Source organism: Notechis scutatus, chromosome 5 (genome assembly GCF_049901735.1).
Source record: "Notechis scutatus isolate UNSWTSFEM ecotype Mainland chromosome 5, rNotScu1.2, whole genome shotgun sequence".
NCBI classification, from domain to species: Eukaryota; Metazoa; Chordata; class Lepidosauria; order Squamata; family Elapidae; genus Notechis; species Notechis scutatus.
In genome coordinates this window covers 63,808,886-63,825,832 of record NC_142013.1, presented here as the reverse complement: position 1 = coordinate 63,825,832, position 16,947 = coordinate 63,808,886, and the positions used below count along the sequence as shown (strand labels likewise).

At 41.8% G+C, this 16,947-nt stretch overlaps 1 protein-coding gene across 6 annotated transcripts in view; it reads right to left on the bottom strand.

Moving 5' to 3' along the window:
• Positions 1-16,947, bottom strand: part of DMD (dystrophin) — a 1,185,061-nt gene that overhangs the window by 77,415 nt on the left and 1,090,699 nt on the right. For all 6 annotated transcript variants that reach the window (XM_087966867.1, XM_087966866.1, XM_087966869.1 and 3 more), the window contains exon 67: positions 720-886. In XM_087966867.1, the coding sequence (XP_087822993.1) occupies positions 720-886 (167 nt within the window). The remainder of the gene's footprint in view (positions 1-719; positions 887-16,947) is intronic.

Genomic DNA, 16,947 nt, shown 5'->3' with positions numbered 1-16,947 from the left:
TTACTATTCAAAAGTAGCTTAATTGTGCATAATCCTCGACTTACAACCATTCATTTAGGGACTGTTCAATGTTACAACAATACAGAAAAAAGTGATGAGAGTTTTACACTTATGATTGTTGCAGCATCCCTATGGTCATGTAATCAAAATTCAGACACTTGGCAACTGACTTATGTTTATAATGATTGCCATATCCTGGGCTCCTGTGATCATCTTTGAGACCTTCTGGAAAAAAAGTCAATACAGAAGCCAGATTCACTTAACAAAAGTTTTACTAACTTACCATCTTCAGCGATTCACTTAACAACTATGGCATGAAAGGTCATAAAATGGGGCAAAGCTTACATAACTGTCTCATTTAGCAACAGAAAGTTTGGGCTCAATATTATGGCTGTAATTGAGGACTATCTGCATATCTTTTTATGTACTCAAACACAATTTCAAAATGAAGGAATTTACTTTTTCATAAACTTATTCAATTTCTGAACATTTAATTTGAAAAAAAGGCAAAATTGTGATTTTCAATGTGGAAGAAAATGGCAGAATGTTTCCTGCATTAGTTCATTTAAGAAAAAGAAATATGTTTGATAAAAAACCAATTTGTTCTTTACAGAGATGTCTTATGCTACCACAGTTTATTGCATTTATAAGCTTCTATGCTGAATAACTTTTCATGATTATAGTTCCAGTGGTATGAAAGTGTTCATTAAGCATTTTACCTGAATCCAATAATTGGACATTCTTTACAGATGTTGCACTTGGCCTGATGTTTGGCAGTTTCAGCAGCTGCCACTCTATGTAAAACTGGAAGCCATACCATTGATTGTGGTTCAAGTCTCATCCAATCCAGAAAAAGAGCTGCTTCAATTTCAGGTTTGTTATTTGCCTGTGAGAGAAAAGTGATGTGGTCAACTTCAAACCAAACCTGGCAGCAACCATCTTCCTGTTCCTCAGATACCACACAGAGGGGGAAGGAGGAAAGGATTTTGGAATGCATTGCTAGACAACAAAGAGCTTTCTCATGAGAACCAAGGTCATCTCTACTGGCAATAGATAAGGTTGGGGAAGAAGTGCCTGAAGAGCCCACCAATTAACTCAATTGGCCAATGTGACCTGTGACACTTGGGGATGGGATTATTTCCTAGTTTAATTATTCTGTAAATGTGGGAAAGATTTAGATTTGTTTTTCCATTGAAAATGTGCTAATATGATGTACTCATTAAAGAAGACCTTTGAGAAGGAGCCAAGTTTCAGAGTTCGGATTTGCTTGAGTTCATTAATTGGAGCCTTGACATTAAATCAAATCTCGTAAACCTACTCCGGGATTCTTAGCCCCGACAGCCCTTCCAACAACACAAGATGGGTAGAAAAGACTCAGGGAAGATCAGAGATGTAGAAGATGGCGGAAGCAACCACTAAACATAGCACTGTCTTACTGGGGTCGTACCGTAGGCAAGTTCCTCTGAGTTAGTCCTTTCACTGGCAGTCCGTGTGGATATGATTGATAAGACAGTGATGCAGGAAGAAGCCCTAGCCACTGAGGACCTTTATCTAGGAGAGGTGGGGGCCGGGCACAATTGGATGTCAAAAGCCGCTGAAATGGAATTTTCTGAGGTCCCCTCAGTCGCCACTCTCATCCTGAGATGGAAATCAAAGAAGACTGCCAAGTGGGACGAACATAGGGAATCAAAGTACCTGACCATCCTTCACAGTCTATCGGTAGAGCAGCTGAGGGAGAGGTTCAACCACATGGAGAGTGGAACTGATGAGCCAAATCGGTTCATCCATGGTGACAGCGGCTTGGCCAGCTCACCCACTGCTCAGCTGGTGAGGCCAGAGCCCAACCCAAGTAACATGAGTAGCCAGCCTGCCTCCCCAACGAGCTGGGACAGTGAGTCCAAGCTGAAGACAGAGCCCCCCAAGGCAGCAACCAGCAGCAGGTTCAGTGGGATAAACTCAGCCTCTTCCTAACTCAGGCCTTACTATCAGCGGCATGGTTGATTCCCCGGCTCATGGGCATCCCCTTCTCCACTGGTGGCAAACCCCCCACCCATGAAGACCATGTTTGATGGAGACCCAGAGAAATTGGCACTCTTCCTCTACCGGATGTGGACCCACCTGGACTGCTATGCCCCAGTCTACCCATTGGACATGATGAATGCTATGACTGCCAACCTAGAGGGAGAAGCTGTGGAATGGGTAATGAAACTCAATAATGAAGATGCACCAGAGTTGGGGAACGTCAAAGCCTTCGTGGGGGGGCCGAGAGCTAGATTCCAGGATGAGTCCCAAGCCTTACAAACAGATGCCGAAATCTGAGATTTGAAGCAGAGGGGCTGACTGGTGAAGGAGTATGTGTGGGAGTTCCACAGAGTGGCTGGCAAACTGAGAGATTGGGCAGACCGACAGTTGGTCTACTATTTTAAGGAGGGCCTGGACCAAGTACTATAGGCATGCGTTTACCGAGCAAATTCATGATTTGTACTGGGGATGGCCATAGTGATGGACCTTAAGCTTAAGCAGTACAAGAAGCACAGCACACCCAATCTGAATCCCAAGCGGACACAAGAGGGTTGCCAGTTCGGTCATCAACCCATTGTCACTCTGCCCACTGGCCCTCTTCCTGCTCTGGTCTGAGCCCCCATCAGGTGCTTCAGAAGCAGCCAACAGGGTCATTGAGCTGCTGAGTGCCTGGCATCAACACCCCAGCCAAAAGTGACCCCACTGTGTAGTCTAAGCCAAAAAAGTTGCCGTGGAAGAATCAGGAGAAGTCAAATTTGGTGCACTAGGTTCTCACCTGTTCAAGTGAGGGAGAGGGAACTCCGGTTCAGAGAGACCAACAGCCTGCCCCTTATGACAGCAACAATGAGGATGAAAATGACCCGATGGTAAGTGAAGCCACCTGCCCTTTTCCCATCCCCGCAAAAAAATGGTGCCAAAGTCAGGAATCCAGGGAGAGGTGGATGCTCTAATAGACTCAGGCTGCATAAGGTGCCTAATTAGCCTACTGACAGTGCTGAAGCTAGGGATCAAAGCGAGGAGACTGCTCGGAGCCATGAAGTTTGATCAAGTCGGTGGATCACTGATAGGAGGTTCCCCTGCAAGGCACCTCACTGAGTTGGTGCGGCTAGTGATAGGCCAACATTGGGAGATCATCCACTTTGTAATAGTCCTCAAGGGAACTCCTGCCCAGAGGTACCAGCAGCCTGCCCCCTATGATAGCAACGATTCTGGGATTGTCCTGGCTAAACAAGCTGGGTGCGATGATCTGGTGGGAAGAGGGAGAAAGAAAAATAAGGCTGGGCCCTCTTCCTCCTCAAGGCAACCAGAAGGGAGGAGCTGTCCAGCACCGGGAGGAACCTTAAAACCGCTTCAGATCAACCACCAGGAACCCAGCTAATCCCCAAAGAATACCAAGAAACTAGTGGGGGTTTTCAGCAAGAAAGAATGTGATGTGCTACCCCCCACCCCACCATGCCATTGAGATCCTATCAAGCATGAAACTCCCTAAACCAACAATTTACTCCATGACCCCAAAAGAAGTGAACCTAGCCAGAGGCTTCATTTGGCTGGCAAAATCATGGGTGGCCACTCCCGTGCAATTCAGAAAACATGGAACTGCATGGAAAACATGTACTTCCTCCCCTTAATTAAAGACATGCTGGTCCATCTAGCAAAAGGGAAGATCTTCACCAAACTAGACCTAAGGGAGACATATTACAGGGTGAGGATCGAAGAGTGGAAGACTGCTTTTAACTGCCCACTGGGCAGTGTCCAATTCAAAGTAATGCCATTTGGGCTCCAAGGGGCTCCTGCGGTCTTCATCCAACTCATAAACGAAGTGCTGCATGAGCAGCTGTACAAGGGGGTCCTAGTGTACTTAGATGACATTCTCATCTTCACCAAAACAATGGAGAAGCACCTCAAACTGGTCTGCCAGGTACTAAAGAAACTCTTGTCTGCAAACCTATACGTCAAGCTATCCAAATACAAGTTCCATAAGACCCGCCTCAATTACCTAGGCTATCGAGTGTTGAGTGAAGGGATAAACGTGGACCCAGGAAAAGTAAAAGCCATCCTGGAGTGGCAATCCCCTCAAACCCGCAAACAACTGCAGAGCTTTTTATAATTCATAAACTTCTACCGACAGTTCATCCCCTTTCGCCAAAACAGCCCTGCCCATCAAACAGGGAAAGCCCTGCTAAAAACAGGGAAAGGGGTGGGGACCACAACCTCGCCAGCCACTAGAGTGGACTGTGGAGTGCCAGAGAGCATTTGAGAAACTCAAATGGCTGTTCATAGAGGAACTGATCCTAAAGTACCTAAACCCTAAGGAGCCATTCGTCATTCAGGCAGACACCAGCAAAGCAGCTGTAGGGACAGTCCTCCAGAAGAACAAGGAAGGGAACCTCCAACCATGCGCCTACACCTCCAAAAAATTCAACCACACTGAATGAAGGTGGGCAATGTGGGAGAGAGAGGCTTTCATGGTCGGTTGGGCATTATTAACCTGGCAGCACTTCCTAGAAGGGAGCAAGTGACGTTTGAATTATGGACTGATCAAAAAAATCTAGTGGACCGTAGGACCCCTTGGAAGCTCTCTCCCAAGAAAGTTTGATGCGTGCAGTATTTTAACTAATTCAACTTCACTCTGAAATACATCCCAGGAGGGAAAAACTTCCTAGTGGATGCCTTGTCCCGAATGCCCCAGTACAAGAGTAAATGTGAGGAGGTGGTCAACAGCATCATTCCCAACCCCTAAGAAGGCAGCACAAGTCACCACAAGGCAATAGACTCAGAGGTGAGCAAGCAAGCTGGAGGAAAAACTAACTCAAAATCTCAAAGCCAAGCTGCAAACCTACCCCTGGTTCAGAGACAACAACTCCTGACCTCCCAAAATGGATTGGCATGGAAAAGTCCAAAATTGTATGTTCCCAGCACACTCCTGGTCCAAGTTCTGCAAACAAGCCACGACTCCAAACGAGCCGGCCACTTTGGATTCCTAAAGACATGGCACCTGGTACAAGAACAATTTTAGTGGCCAGCAATGAAAAAGGACATTGAAAGCTGTGTAAAAAGCTGTGTGACATGCAGAGCAATGGGGGGAAAAAAGACCTGGGAAACCACCAGGATTGTTATAAGTCATCAAACTGTCACAACCCTAGCAGAAAATAGCAATTGATTTTATTGTGGAACTCACAGAAAGTAGATGAAACACTGTAATTTGGACTGTGATTTATCTTTTTTCCAAACAGGCCCACTTCATTGCCTGCTTTGATCTCCTTTCAGCCCATAAACTGGCTAAGCTCTTCCTGAAGTATATTACCGACTGCATGGAGTCCCAAAGAGGATCATATCTGATCGGGGTGGGGGGGTTCCAGTTTACGGCTAAATTCTGGAGGGAATTCATAAAGTCAATTGGGTCTTCCCAGGGGCTTAGCTCAGCTTTTTATCTGAGTACTAATGGGGTGGCACAACACATGAATGCAATGATAAAGCAGTACTTGAGTTGCTATGTAAACTTTGAACAAACCAATTGGGCTGATCTGCTACTTTTTGTTGAGATGGCATATGTCGTACTTAGCAGCATGAGCTTCACCCCTTTCAAGGTGGCCACACAGGTGGAGTTTGTCCCAATGTGTGAGTTCCCTCAGGAGCCCTGTTCCTCAATGAACCTGACTGAATGGGTAGACTCCCTGCAGGATGCTTGGAGGAATGTGAAATGGGCACTCGCCAAAGCCACCGACACTGAGACACAAAAAGAGAAGGCAGACAAAGGGTGATCCCCTCAGAAGCCATTTCACATAGGAGAGAAAGTTTACCTGTCCACCAAATACCTGAAACTAAAGCTGCCATGTAAAAAACTGGGTCCTAAGTTTATAGGATCTTTTCCCATCATAAAAATCATTAATCCAGTCATGGTAGAGTTGAAACTCCCATGCCTATTGGGGGAAATACACCCGGTTTTCCACAATAATCTATTGAAGCTGGTAATAGGCTTGGAGCAGAGTCTAGTAGCTCAGGAAGCCCCATCACCGTGCAGGGAGAGACCCATTACTAAATAAAAAGAATCCTGGATTCTAGATTGTACATGAGAAGGTTACAGTATTTAGTACAGTGGAAAGGCTACCCCCTTTCAGAAGCCACTTGGGTGAAGAGTCAAAATAGAAGAGCAGATAAGCTGATCAGAAAATTCTATGAGAAAAAACCCCCAGAAGCCAAAAGGATAGCTGGGTGGTGGCAGGGGTAGCTAAGAGAAAATTAATCTGTCTGCATTTGGTAATTTCCAGATACTCCTCACCTAAACAGGGGGAGAGCAGACTGTCAATTTTGAACCAAACCTGGTGGCAGTCATCTTTCTGTTCCCCAGTTGCCACACAGAGGGGGAAGGGGGGGAAGGAGGGTGGAATGCATTACTAGCTGAAACAAAGAACTTTCTGATGAGAATCAAGGTCATCTCTACTGGCGATAAGGTTGGGGAAGAGCCCGCCAATTAACCCAATGACCTTTGATACTTGGAGGTGGGGTTATTTCCTAGTTTAGTTATACTATAGCCACCTGACAGATTTAGATTTGCTTTCTACTGAAGCTGTGCCAATATGATGTACTCAATGAAGAAGACCTTTGAGAAGAAGCCAAGTCTCAGAGTTCTGATTTGCTTGAGTTCGTAGGTCAAAGCCTTGACAAATGCATTGTTGGGGGGGGAAAGACTATATGTTTTGATAAATCAAAACATTGACTATTGTTTGGAATTCTGATTGATTGAGATGCATTTATGTTTCGTTTACATATATTACACATAATTTCAAAAATACAATAATATAGTCCTGAGGACATCCCTTGCCAAAAGCCTACACAGGTTGTGTAGATCATGGTCCAGGAATCCAAAGTTCTTTTGGCAACGTCAACCCTTAGCCAGTGGTTCACTTCTTCATCCCTTTCTTCTCTTACTGGATGTTGACTTTTTGTTGGCAGTACAGATGAAAAAACTACTTGTGCACCAACTCCTTAATTTTCTTGGCTATCTGCTCGTAATCACTCAATATTATTTTCATATCCATTTTCATGCCATTCATCCCTATGTGTAGTAGTAAAAAAATGGTAGTAATCTGTGGGTTTTATTAAGTTTTGGTTATGTTCTAAACTACATCTTTTGATTTTTGTTCCAGGGAGAAAGTATACATCTCTGGATTGACTGTCTGGTCTAGAGATGACTGGTTCTGTTCCCTTGAGAATTGAATCATTTATCACCAACGCTTGCCTTTTTTTTTCCTAGGAAGGTTTGGGGTATTTTTCTATCTATCACAGAAGCATTTGATGATGTTACTTTTTACTTTGTCCCTACATTTGATGATGCTTCTTTTCTAGGTGTCTGCATGTTTTCTTCCAGGGAGAGTCTATGAAATCAATTGCTCAGCACCAGTGGGGCTGCCTCAGAGTGGGTTGGATTGGACAGGGGTTTTGTACTAGGTTTGTGTTTTTTTCTAAGTGTGACATGTTTCCATCTGTCTTCTTCTAAGGGCTCAATTCTTTTAGAAGTTGTTTGATCATTATGATGTTCAACTTGGGCATATTCTTCTTGCAAGCTTGGGGTTTCTCATTTTGTAGGTTGAATTTCAAAGTGGTTAGAGTTTCCTCTAGACAGGGGTGTCAAACTCACATTGTCATGACAGCATCATGTGACATATTGGGACTTTTTCCCTCTTCGCTAAACCGGGTATGGGTGTGATCAGCATATGGCCCATCCAGCCCATGGGCCGGGAGTTTGACAGCCCTGCTCTAGACCCTTTATTTTTTCTTTCAGTAACTCAATTAAGTTTACATTTGGTACATATATAGTTTTGGTCTTCTATGGGCATAAGTGTATACATGAAACATGTTTGGCAGATCACAATAACATCAGTGTCAGGTCCCCACAGATCTCTATTGGGATGCTTCCATTCTGGCGGGGAGGGCCAGGATGCTCCTTTACCAACTTTTTCCTGTTTCTGGTCTTTCTGTCCCTTTGATGTACCTTCTTGGGAAAGGCAGGGGAAGGGACAGGTCTGGGGCCATCTGTTTTGTCTCAGCTCCACAGGAACAGGTAAAGTGGCGTATGAAGACAACTTCTTATCTTCTCAGCTTGAGTTCTCACAACAACTTCGCACCTGTAGATTCCTCACTTTGGACTGGACATAGGGGAGGCTGGGATGGGTTTTTGCAACATTTAACAATTCTGAACAGGAATTTCAGGTTCTGCCTTACTCTTCTTGCTATCGCTTTCTCCCAATAAAAATGTTCTTTTGAAATGCTACTTGCTTCAAGATTTCTGCTTTCTCGAGGAGAGAAGAGAGGCAAGTCCTTACAATTAAGTTTCTTTTTCCATAAGTGGATTAAAAATTGTTTTAGTGAAAATGTAGGTTTTATCATAGATTTTTAAAAATGAAAATGTCCAATTTAGAAATTTGATATTCTAACAGATCATCTAACATTTCAAAATTTAGGGGAAAATTTCTAATTTAAAATTTAAAGTTCCAGGAGTTAATTTATAATGTTGAATTTTAAAATTTTCAGTATTTAATGGGGCTTAAATGCAAGGTTTGTTCTTATCTTGTGATGGGATATTCTATAATTATCCCTTTCCTCCCTCCTTCTTGTGAGCTTTATTTGTCCCTTTCTTCTCTAGCTTTATATTTTCCGTGCTTGCTATTGTCTACTTGGCTTTGATTTTTTTGCCTTGTGCTCTGTAGTTATTTCTTTTTACCCTTTCTTCCTACTTGCCTTTCACCTGCCACTACCAAATGTTCTTTTCTAATTGCTTTTCTAATTCACATAATTGCCCCACATGTCTGTTGGTCTGCCATACTGTTCTGTTGCCATTTGCAGTCACTGGATCGCTGATCCATATAAGAATTCATGAACTGGAATAGACATAGCAACAAGTCAGCCAATGGGGACTGTTTGGTGACTGAGACACAGGATTTGTTGTGTGAGCCATGCGAGACAGCTTGGAGCCTGGGTGTGGCTTAGTTTAACTGTTCTGTGTATAAGAGAGTTCATTTGTCTTTGCTTGAGTGTTCTAGTGCTTCTTCTTGTACTTGCTACTTTTTCTCCTCTCTACCACGTTGCAAGAGCTGCATGGGTATTGTATACATGTATCATGCTTTATATTATTTTATTGTATATAAAGAAGTTTCTTCTATATAATGAATCTGCTAAATTATTTGTTTGTGTGCTGGCTGAATTGCTACAAACTGTGACACGTTATGGGTCCAGAGCACACCCAGCCAGTCCAAACACTCAGTACGACTGAACTGTAATCGAGCTGAGGGACAGCCTGTGTTATAAGCTAAAGAGCACAACGTTGAAAAGGCTTGCAGGATGGCTGTTGATTTCAAGGAGAGCTCTGTGCCTCAATTGGGACTTATTTTACTTGGATATTACTTGGGCTGCAAAAATGGAATGCTTCCTGAAGGCTAAGGAAGTCTGGGATATTGTTATTAATCCACCCCAGGGGCCATTAGCAGCTGCAGATCAAAGGCAGCATGGTAAGGCATTGGCCTACATCATTTTAAGTTTGGAAGATGAACAATTCTTGACTGTAGCAGATTTAAAAACTGCAAAGGAGTTTTGGCTGAAATTGAGAAGTGTGCATATGAGTGCGTCAGCATTGCAACATTGTGCAATTATTGAGACAATTGTACAGAGCCTGGCTGTTACCACAAAAGAGTGCACATGCAGATTCTATTTATTGAGTTAGAACAGCATGGAATGCAGATTCCTGAATCTCAGAAAGTGCTGTTGGTGTTAAACAGTCTTGATGAAACGTGGGACATTGTTTCAGTCATTTTTGAATGCAAACCAGAATAGGAATTACATATGGAAGCCCTTAAAGCCTGTTTGATTTCTGAAGAAAACAAATGCCATTTTAGAGAAAACCAGGAGGAGAAATTCCTGAGATGGGAGCCCAAGGAGCAGAGAGAGAAAAGCAACAGACAGGATGTTTGCAAAGACCAGAGTAACAGAAAAGACCGGATTACAGCCCAGCAAAGAACTTCTAAAAGAAAGAACACGAATAATGGCAGTGTTTCATCTTTGATGATAAGACTCATTTAAAGAAAGACTTTACAAGGAAGAAAAACAACAGATGGACAAGCTGCTGTTGCAAAAGTTAGCTATTGTAATAGCAAAGACAAATGGTTAGTAGACAGTGGGACTAGTCAAACAATTCTTAATAATTCTAAATTGTTTTTCAGAATGGATCCAGCTGGAGGAGATGTAGTAGCCTTGGCAAATGGCCAGAAGGTTAAAGTCATAGGAAAAGGCAGTGTGCTGATTCCATGTCTGGAGGAACAATTTAGTAACATATTGTATGTGCCTGAAATGGAGCATAATTTACTTAGTGTCTTCAGTCTAGAAAAACAAGGGGTTTGAGATCACATTTGTAAATGGGAGATGTCTCATAAAAAGAAATTGGAGTGTATGTGCACATGGCATAAAACAGGATAACCTTTATAAAGCAGGGACAAAAGATTCAATGTGCCCAAACATTTGGAAACATGGCACAACATGATTCATGCATTCATCTTTTGCACAGAAAGGTTGGCCATGCCAGCTTCAGAGTTTTGCAACAGATGCAACATTTGAGAAGGTTTAAACTTGAAAGGGTGTAAGGCATACTTGGACTATGCAATATGTAAATTATCAAAGTACAAGGCATTCCGAGTAAGCAAGAGTAGCACAAGGCAGACAACAAGAGCTCTAGAGCTGGTACATGCAGATTTGGTTGGGCCAATGCAAGCCAGTTTGGGAGGAGCAAAGTATGTGCTGGTCATTGTAGATGACTACAGCAGATTTGGGTTCTGCTATTTACTAAAGAGTAAAATAGAGGTGCTACAGAAATTTAAGCAATGGGTAAGCTTCATAGAAAGGAGATATAAAGAACAAGTATATCAGCTGCAAACTGACAGTGGTTCAGAATTCATGTCAGCAAGTTTTCAACAGTGGTTGGGACAGTTAGGAATAAAACAGTGTCAAGCCTGAAATTGACATACGAGTAGCCATTTTATTTAGCCCTACATCCTAATCATATGTTCCTTTTCTTTCTTTCTCTTTGTTGATAATGGGGGAAGGGTTTTGGGCTTGCCACATTCCGAAGGTGGGAGGAGTGGTTAGATAGTGAGGGTTGTTTTGGCTAGGTGACTTTTCCTTCCTGTGGAAACAGAAGAAGTGCCTGCTGAGGCCTGGAGGTGGAGATTAATGACACCAGGCAATGTTGATTTACTGCTATCGGGGAATGTGACTTTTGGAGTTTCTGTTTCTACTTTCCAATATTATGTGGCTTAATTCCGGTTTGTGTCAGATCCGGAATTACAACAAACTTTGCCAATTTGATGTTTTCCTAAATAAAAGAAAACTGTTTTGGAAGATGGACTCTACTCATTTCTTTTTTAAATAGATTTCATCACTTGGAAACCTGACATGATTCTGGATCTCTACAACATAATCCTGAACAAGGATTGCTATTCAGGGTCCTGAGCCCTGGCTGTTTACATGGAGCACTGGGCAACGGCAAAGACTCAGGGAAGATGGCAGAAGGACAGGACCTGGGAGTACCAGAACGTGAGTGCAAACTCTGCGAAGGCTCTTGTATTAATTTGCCAGTCCAGCAACTGACCTCCCAACGGATTCCCCAGGAGATGATCAGAGTGACTGCAGCCGTGGAGGATATCACGCGCCAGATGGGAGCTTGCCCCAAATCCCCGGATGAATGGTCTGGTATCCAATGGATGGAAAGAGACCTGCTTGGCCAAACAACCCTTCCAGACCCACTCATCGATTGCCCGTTAACTGCGGCCAGGGAATCTCAAGCCAAAAGCTTAGAGTGGAGAGCAGCAACTGGACCCAGAGGACCTATGGCAGACCCCAATGAGCCGACTGAATGGCAGTACCAAATGGCAATGTGCAGCCAGACCTTCAAAGATTTACTTGACCAGCTGAAGCAGCTCATCATTGGATGCGAAGGCAGAGGTCCTTGAGGGAGGCAAATGGCTACCTGGAGAGATCGAGCAACACACTCTTCTAGCCCATCAACTTTCGGTCTAACCCAGTTGTTGGGAGATTTATCTCCTCCCAGGAGAAGGCGATCTACTGCTTCTGGAGATCTACCTCCATTGCACCATTCTCCCCCGAGTGGAACAGAGAGGAGTGAGAAGAAGGGGGAGTTCCACTAAGAATACATCGAGGAACAAGTCCCCCCCCCACTTGTCTGCCTCCAGCTGACCAGATCCCTCCAGGATGGGCATTTTATCCAGGCAGAGGATGGGTTCGAGACCAAGCTCAAATAATACCAGCCCAAGCTGCAGCCCCCCACCACTGCCAAGCCAGCTCCGTGTGCAAATGCCCCAACACCTTTTAAAACCATATTTGATTGAACCGCGAGTAAACTTGCATTTTTCCTGAACAGAGCATGGTCTTACATCGACAGGCATGGAGATGAATTCCATGACAATGCACAACTCGTCCAATTCCTAGGTGACAATCTGGAGGAGGAGGTATCAGAATGGTTCACCCAGCTCAATGATGAAGGTGCTCCTGAATTAAACAATGTGGACAATTTCCTGAGAGAGCTCCAGGCACATTTTGAGGATTCTTCCTGAGAACAAGAGGCAGAAGCAGAAATAAAAAGCATCTGGCAGAAGGGTAGACTCGCCAAGGAACTAGTGCTTGAGTTCAGACGCCTGACCACTAGTCTCAGGCACTGGTCTGAAAGAATACTTGTGCACTATTTCCAAGAAAGCCTGGATGAGAAGTTGTTAAAAATCTGCCTTTGCTGGGACTTCTGGTGGTGATGCCTTGGTGAAAGGGTGAAGGGAGAGAGGTCTCAGTCCCTGGATCCCATCCTTTCACTTTTTGGGGACTTTTCTGGGTGTGAGGAGCCTGGACAGCCAAGCAGAGAAAAGAGGAAGCCCGGACGAAGGTGAGGCGAAGAGTGATTGCCAGCTGGCACAAAGGGAAACCCCTGAAACCTGAAGTGAAAGTGCCTGTCATAGTATTATGGCGGACCCGAAGCCATGGCTGAACCACAAATGAGAAGTGAGAAGATTATTAACAGAAGTGTCATTGAAATCGAAATCCCAAAATTGTAATTGAGGTGATTTGCCAAAAGTAAGTTTTGAACTTGTTTCTGAGAAAAAGGTGCTCTGGTGAGGAGTGATAACCCCATAGAACAAGCAGCAATATAATAGAGAACAAGCTATGACTCAGCAGTTATCATAGATGGAAAGAGACTGAGAGAGGGGGGATATAAGTTTGAAGTGAAAACTCGAGGAAAACTGCAAGTTAAAAATTGAGAGAATATGAGAGCTGATGGGAATAGAAGTTTGCTTTTTTGAGAGACCAGAGAAGTTAGAGGTGGAGGTGGCGGAAAGCCGGTGATAAGGCAAGGAGAGAGAATCAGCTTGTTTCTGCCTCTTGGATGGAGGACGATAACAGGACGTGTGTGGCAAGTGGAGAAGGAGAAAGTGAAAGCTGATCAGGACGAGAGAGCGATACGAAGGAGGAAGAAAGAGAAAGTGGTAGAAGGAAGGAGGAGGTAAAGCGGAATTAGAGAGATGTGGAAAGGATGAGAAGAAAAGCTGGGATGACGGAGCTGAGAGAGGCGAGGTACGGAGAGAGGAGTGATTGAGTAATCTTCAAGTGGAAAGAATCGGCATGACATTAAAGAGAGCAGAGAAGAAGACAATCTGATGGAGGTAAGACTGAAAGAAATGCAGAAGAAACGAGTGGATTTATAGAGTGAGACTTGGCGGGAGCATTAAGAGACATAGCGGGAGAGAGAAGAGATTGGACATCTGTTCGGATTGAGATGGTGAGATCAGTGAAATGGGAGAGGAAAAGGGAAAGTGGAGAACGTGAGCGGAATGTGTGATTTGCAAACTCTAAGGACAATAAAAATAGGCTGATACTGAAGGATAAGATTGAACTATATGATCATTGAATGAGCTAAAACATTTGATTATTGGTAGGGGATAAAGAATTGAAAACCTATGTGTGGATGAAATGATATTGATATTGAATTAATGAATTGAAATATGAAATGCAAATTTATTTAAAGATGAGTGAAATGGATAATGAGATGAGATGATATTATATAAGATTAATGGAAATGAAAGTATGACTATGTACAAGTGTTATAATCAGGAATCACGTTGAAGAGATCTGTAAAATTTAAAAAAAATAAGAAACTTTTATTTAAAAAAAATTGGTTATTGGATTATTGCTCTAAGTTAAAAGTGAACTTAAGAAACCAAAAAGGGGGGTTTTGTTTTTCCTTCTTTATTGGGGCAATATTTGATGTTATAATTATTTTGATTAAGTATTGTTTATTGAGCTAAGGAAATATAGTGAAAAATAAGTTTTGATTATGATATTAAGAGGTTGAGAAGAATGTATATTTAAGTGATTATATATAAGCCAAAACTAGATTTCCCCTTTTATTACACAAAAAAAGGAAAACAGAATAAACTTAATATATTGTGTATAGGAAAAAGCAGGAAGGTTTGTTTGAGCAGGATATAGATAGACACATAGAGACACAGATTTTGAAACTGAGAAAGGGATAACAAATAGTGATAACTTTATATAATTACAACAAAGAGATATGAAAAGAGGAAGGAATAAATTGGAAGTAAGAGATTATTTTAAAATATATTGTAAAGGGGATAATAAAGCAGGTAGAAAAAAATAGAGTTTGAAAATAAGACGAGTGCCATGACATCAGCCTGGAGAACGGCAAAGAAGACAACATACAGCCCCACATTGACAATTTCATCACCGGTGGGTCAAAAGATGATTGAGGGAATGTTAGGGGCAGAAAAACAAAGTGTGGCATCTAATATGCAAACGATACAGACATCATTAATGACTATTCAAGAAACTATGTTTAAAATGCAGGAACAACAGATAAAGACGCAAGAGAATATTTCGCAAAACCATATGGAATTGAAAGGAAATATCAATAAATTAGAAGATAAGATTGATACCATACAGCAAACAATTCAAAAGAATGAGCAGAAACTACAAGAGGTTGTTAGAACAGAACAAAATGAAAAGAAACTGGAACTAATGGAAAACAAGATGATGATAATAAATAAAGGATTAGAAGAACAAATTATACATTTAGAGATGGACCGCGCCACCTATTATTTGAGGTTCCAGAACATCATCGAGAGTAGAGATGAAGACCTGAATGTGCTTATGGCAGATCTACTAGCACCAGCTCTACAAAGGGAGACCCGAGAGATCCTTTTAGAAATTGATGAGGCTTACAGAGGCCAAACTAGTTACGCTCGACGCAACAGGCTACCTAGGGAAGTTCACATTCAATTTGCTAGGAAACAGGTATATGATAAAATATATATATAACGCGAGATGAACCTTTGGTTTTAAAGACAAAGAAGTGCAAACCCTGAAGCAGATTCCAAAGAAGAAGAGAAAAGACTATAAATTTCTGGCAACATAACTTATCCAAAAGAATATAATGTTTCGAAGGCTAGTTCCAGAAGGCTTGTTGGTAACATGGCAGGAAAAGAGGATCAGGATAGATAACTTGGGATGGGAAATGTAAACAGCATGCATATTTTCAGAGACACGTGATTAGAGATTCATTAATTTGGACATGGAACAAGATTAAAAAGAATCATTATACTAAAATATCAAACTGGTTGTCAACTATGGAAGCACAAATCTACCCAAATGCAATGGATCTGGGAAAAAAGAGGAATTACAATTACAATTACTATTAGACACACAAGGAAGATTAAAAATGAGACAAGAATTACAGCAACAAAATATAAAGATAGATTGGTGGCCATACATGCAAATTCAGGTGAGATATCAGAAGGACAAAGAACAATTTGGTTTCTGCATGGCAAAGCATCAATTAGATAAAATTCTACAAGAAATGGAAAAGAAAATGATTTCAAGAATATATAACTTTCTACTAGATTTTAAAATCAAAGAGGAGGTGGTCAAAGAGACGGTGGTATGGGCGAAAAATGTTGGCCACAATATAGACCTGGAAAATTGGGAGAGAATGTGGGGATCAAATTACAAACTAATTACATCCACAGCATATAAGGAAAATCAATACAAAATGTTCTACAGATGGCACCTTCCCGCCGCTAGACTGGCAAAAATATTTAACTCAGACCCAAATTGTTGGAAATGTGGAAAAGAAAAAGGCACTTATTTTCATACCTGGTGGACATGCCAGGAAGTGAAAAAATATCGGAATACAATTAGACAATGGATAGAAGAAATCACAAATCAGAAAATTGAATTTAATCTGGAAACTTTTTTATTAGGTATAATAAAATAAAAATGCAATAAAACAGATAGATATATCATGTTACATATATTAACAGCTTCAAGGATTTCATACGCACAACTCTGGAAGGAAAAAAGGGTTCCACCGGAAGGCATGGTTATAAAAAATATAATAGATTGTATAGAGATGGACAGGCTAACGATGAAAATAAAAGAAAGAGAAGATTCAATTTATTATAGGGCCTGAGATGCCTGGTATGAGTGGTTTAGAAATAAAATGAAAATAAAATGGCAATTAGGAAAAGAATGAGGGAATGTGTAAATATACCATGGAGAAGATTGAGATGTAAGGATAAAAGATATTGATTTATAGTAAGAGTAAGATGTAACGGTAAAGTAATAAGTAAATACATATACTGAAAAAATGTGAGGAGATGCAAAAGATGTCTTGATGTTGATAACAATGTATAAAATTTTATTTTATGTTTTTAAAATTTGGAAACTTAATAAAATTTATTTTAAAAAAGGATAGATAATTTGGATAAGGCGTAAGATCTATATGATCAGATTGGAGGAATAGAAGAAGAAAGCAGCGGTAGAGAGCAGCTAGAGACAGAAAGCCAAGAAGAACAACAACAG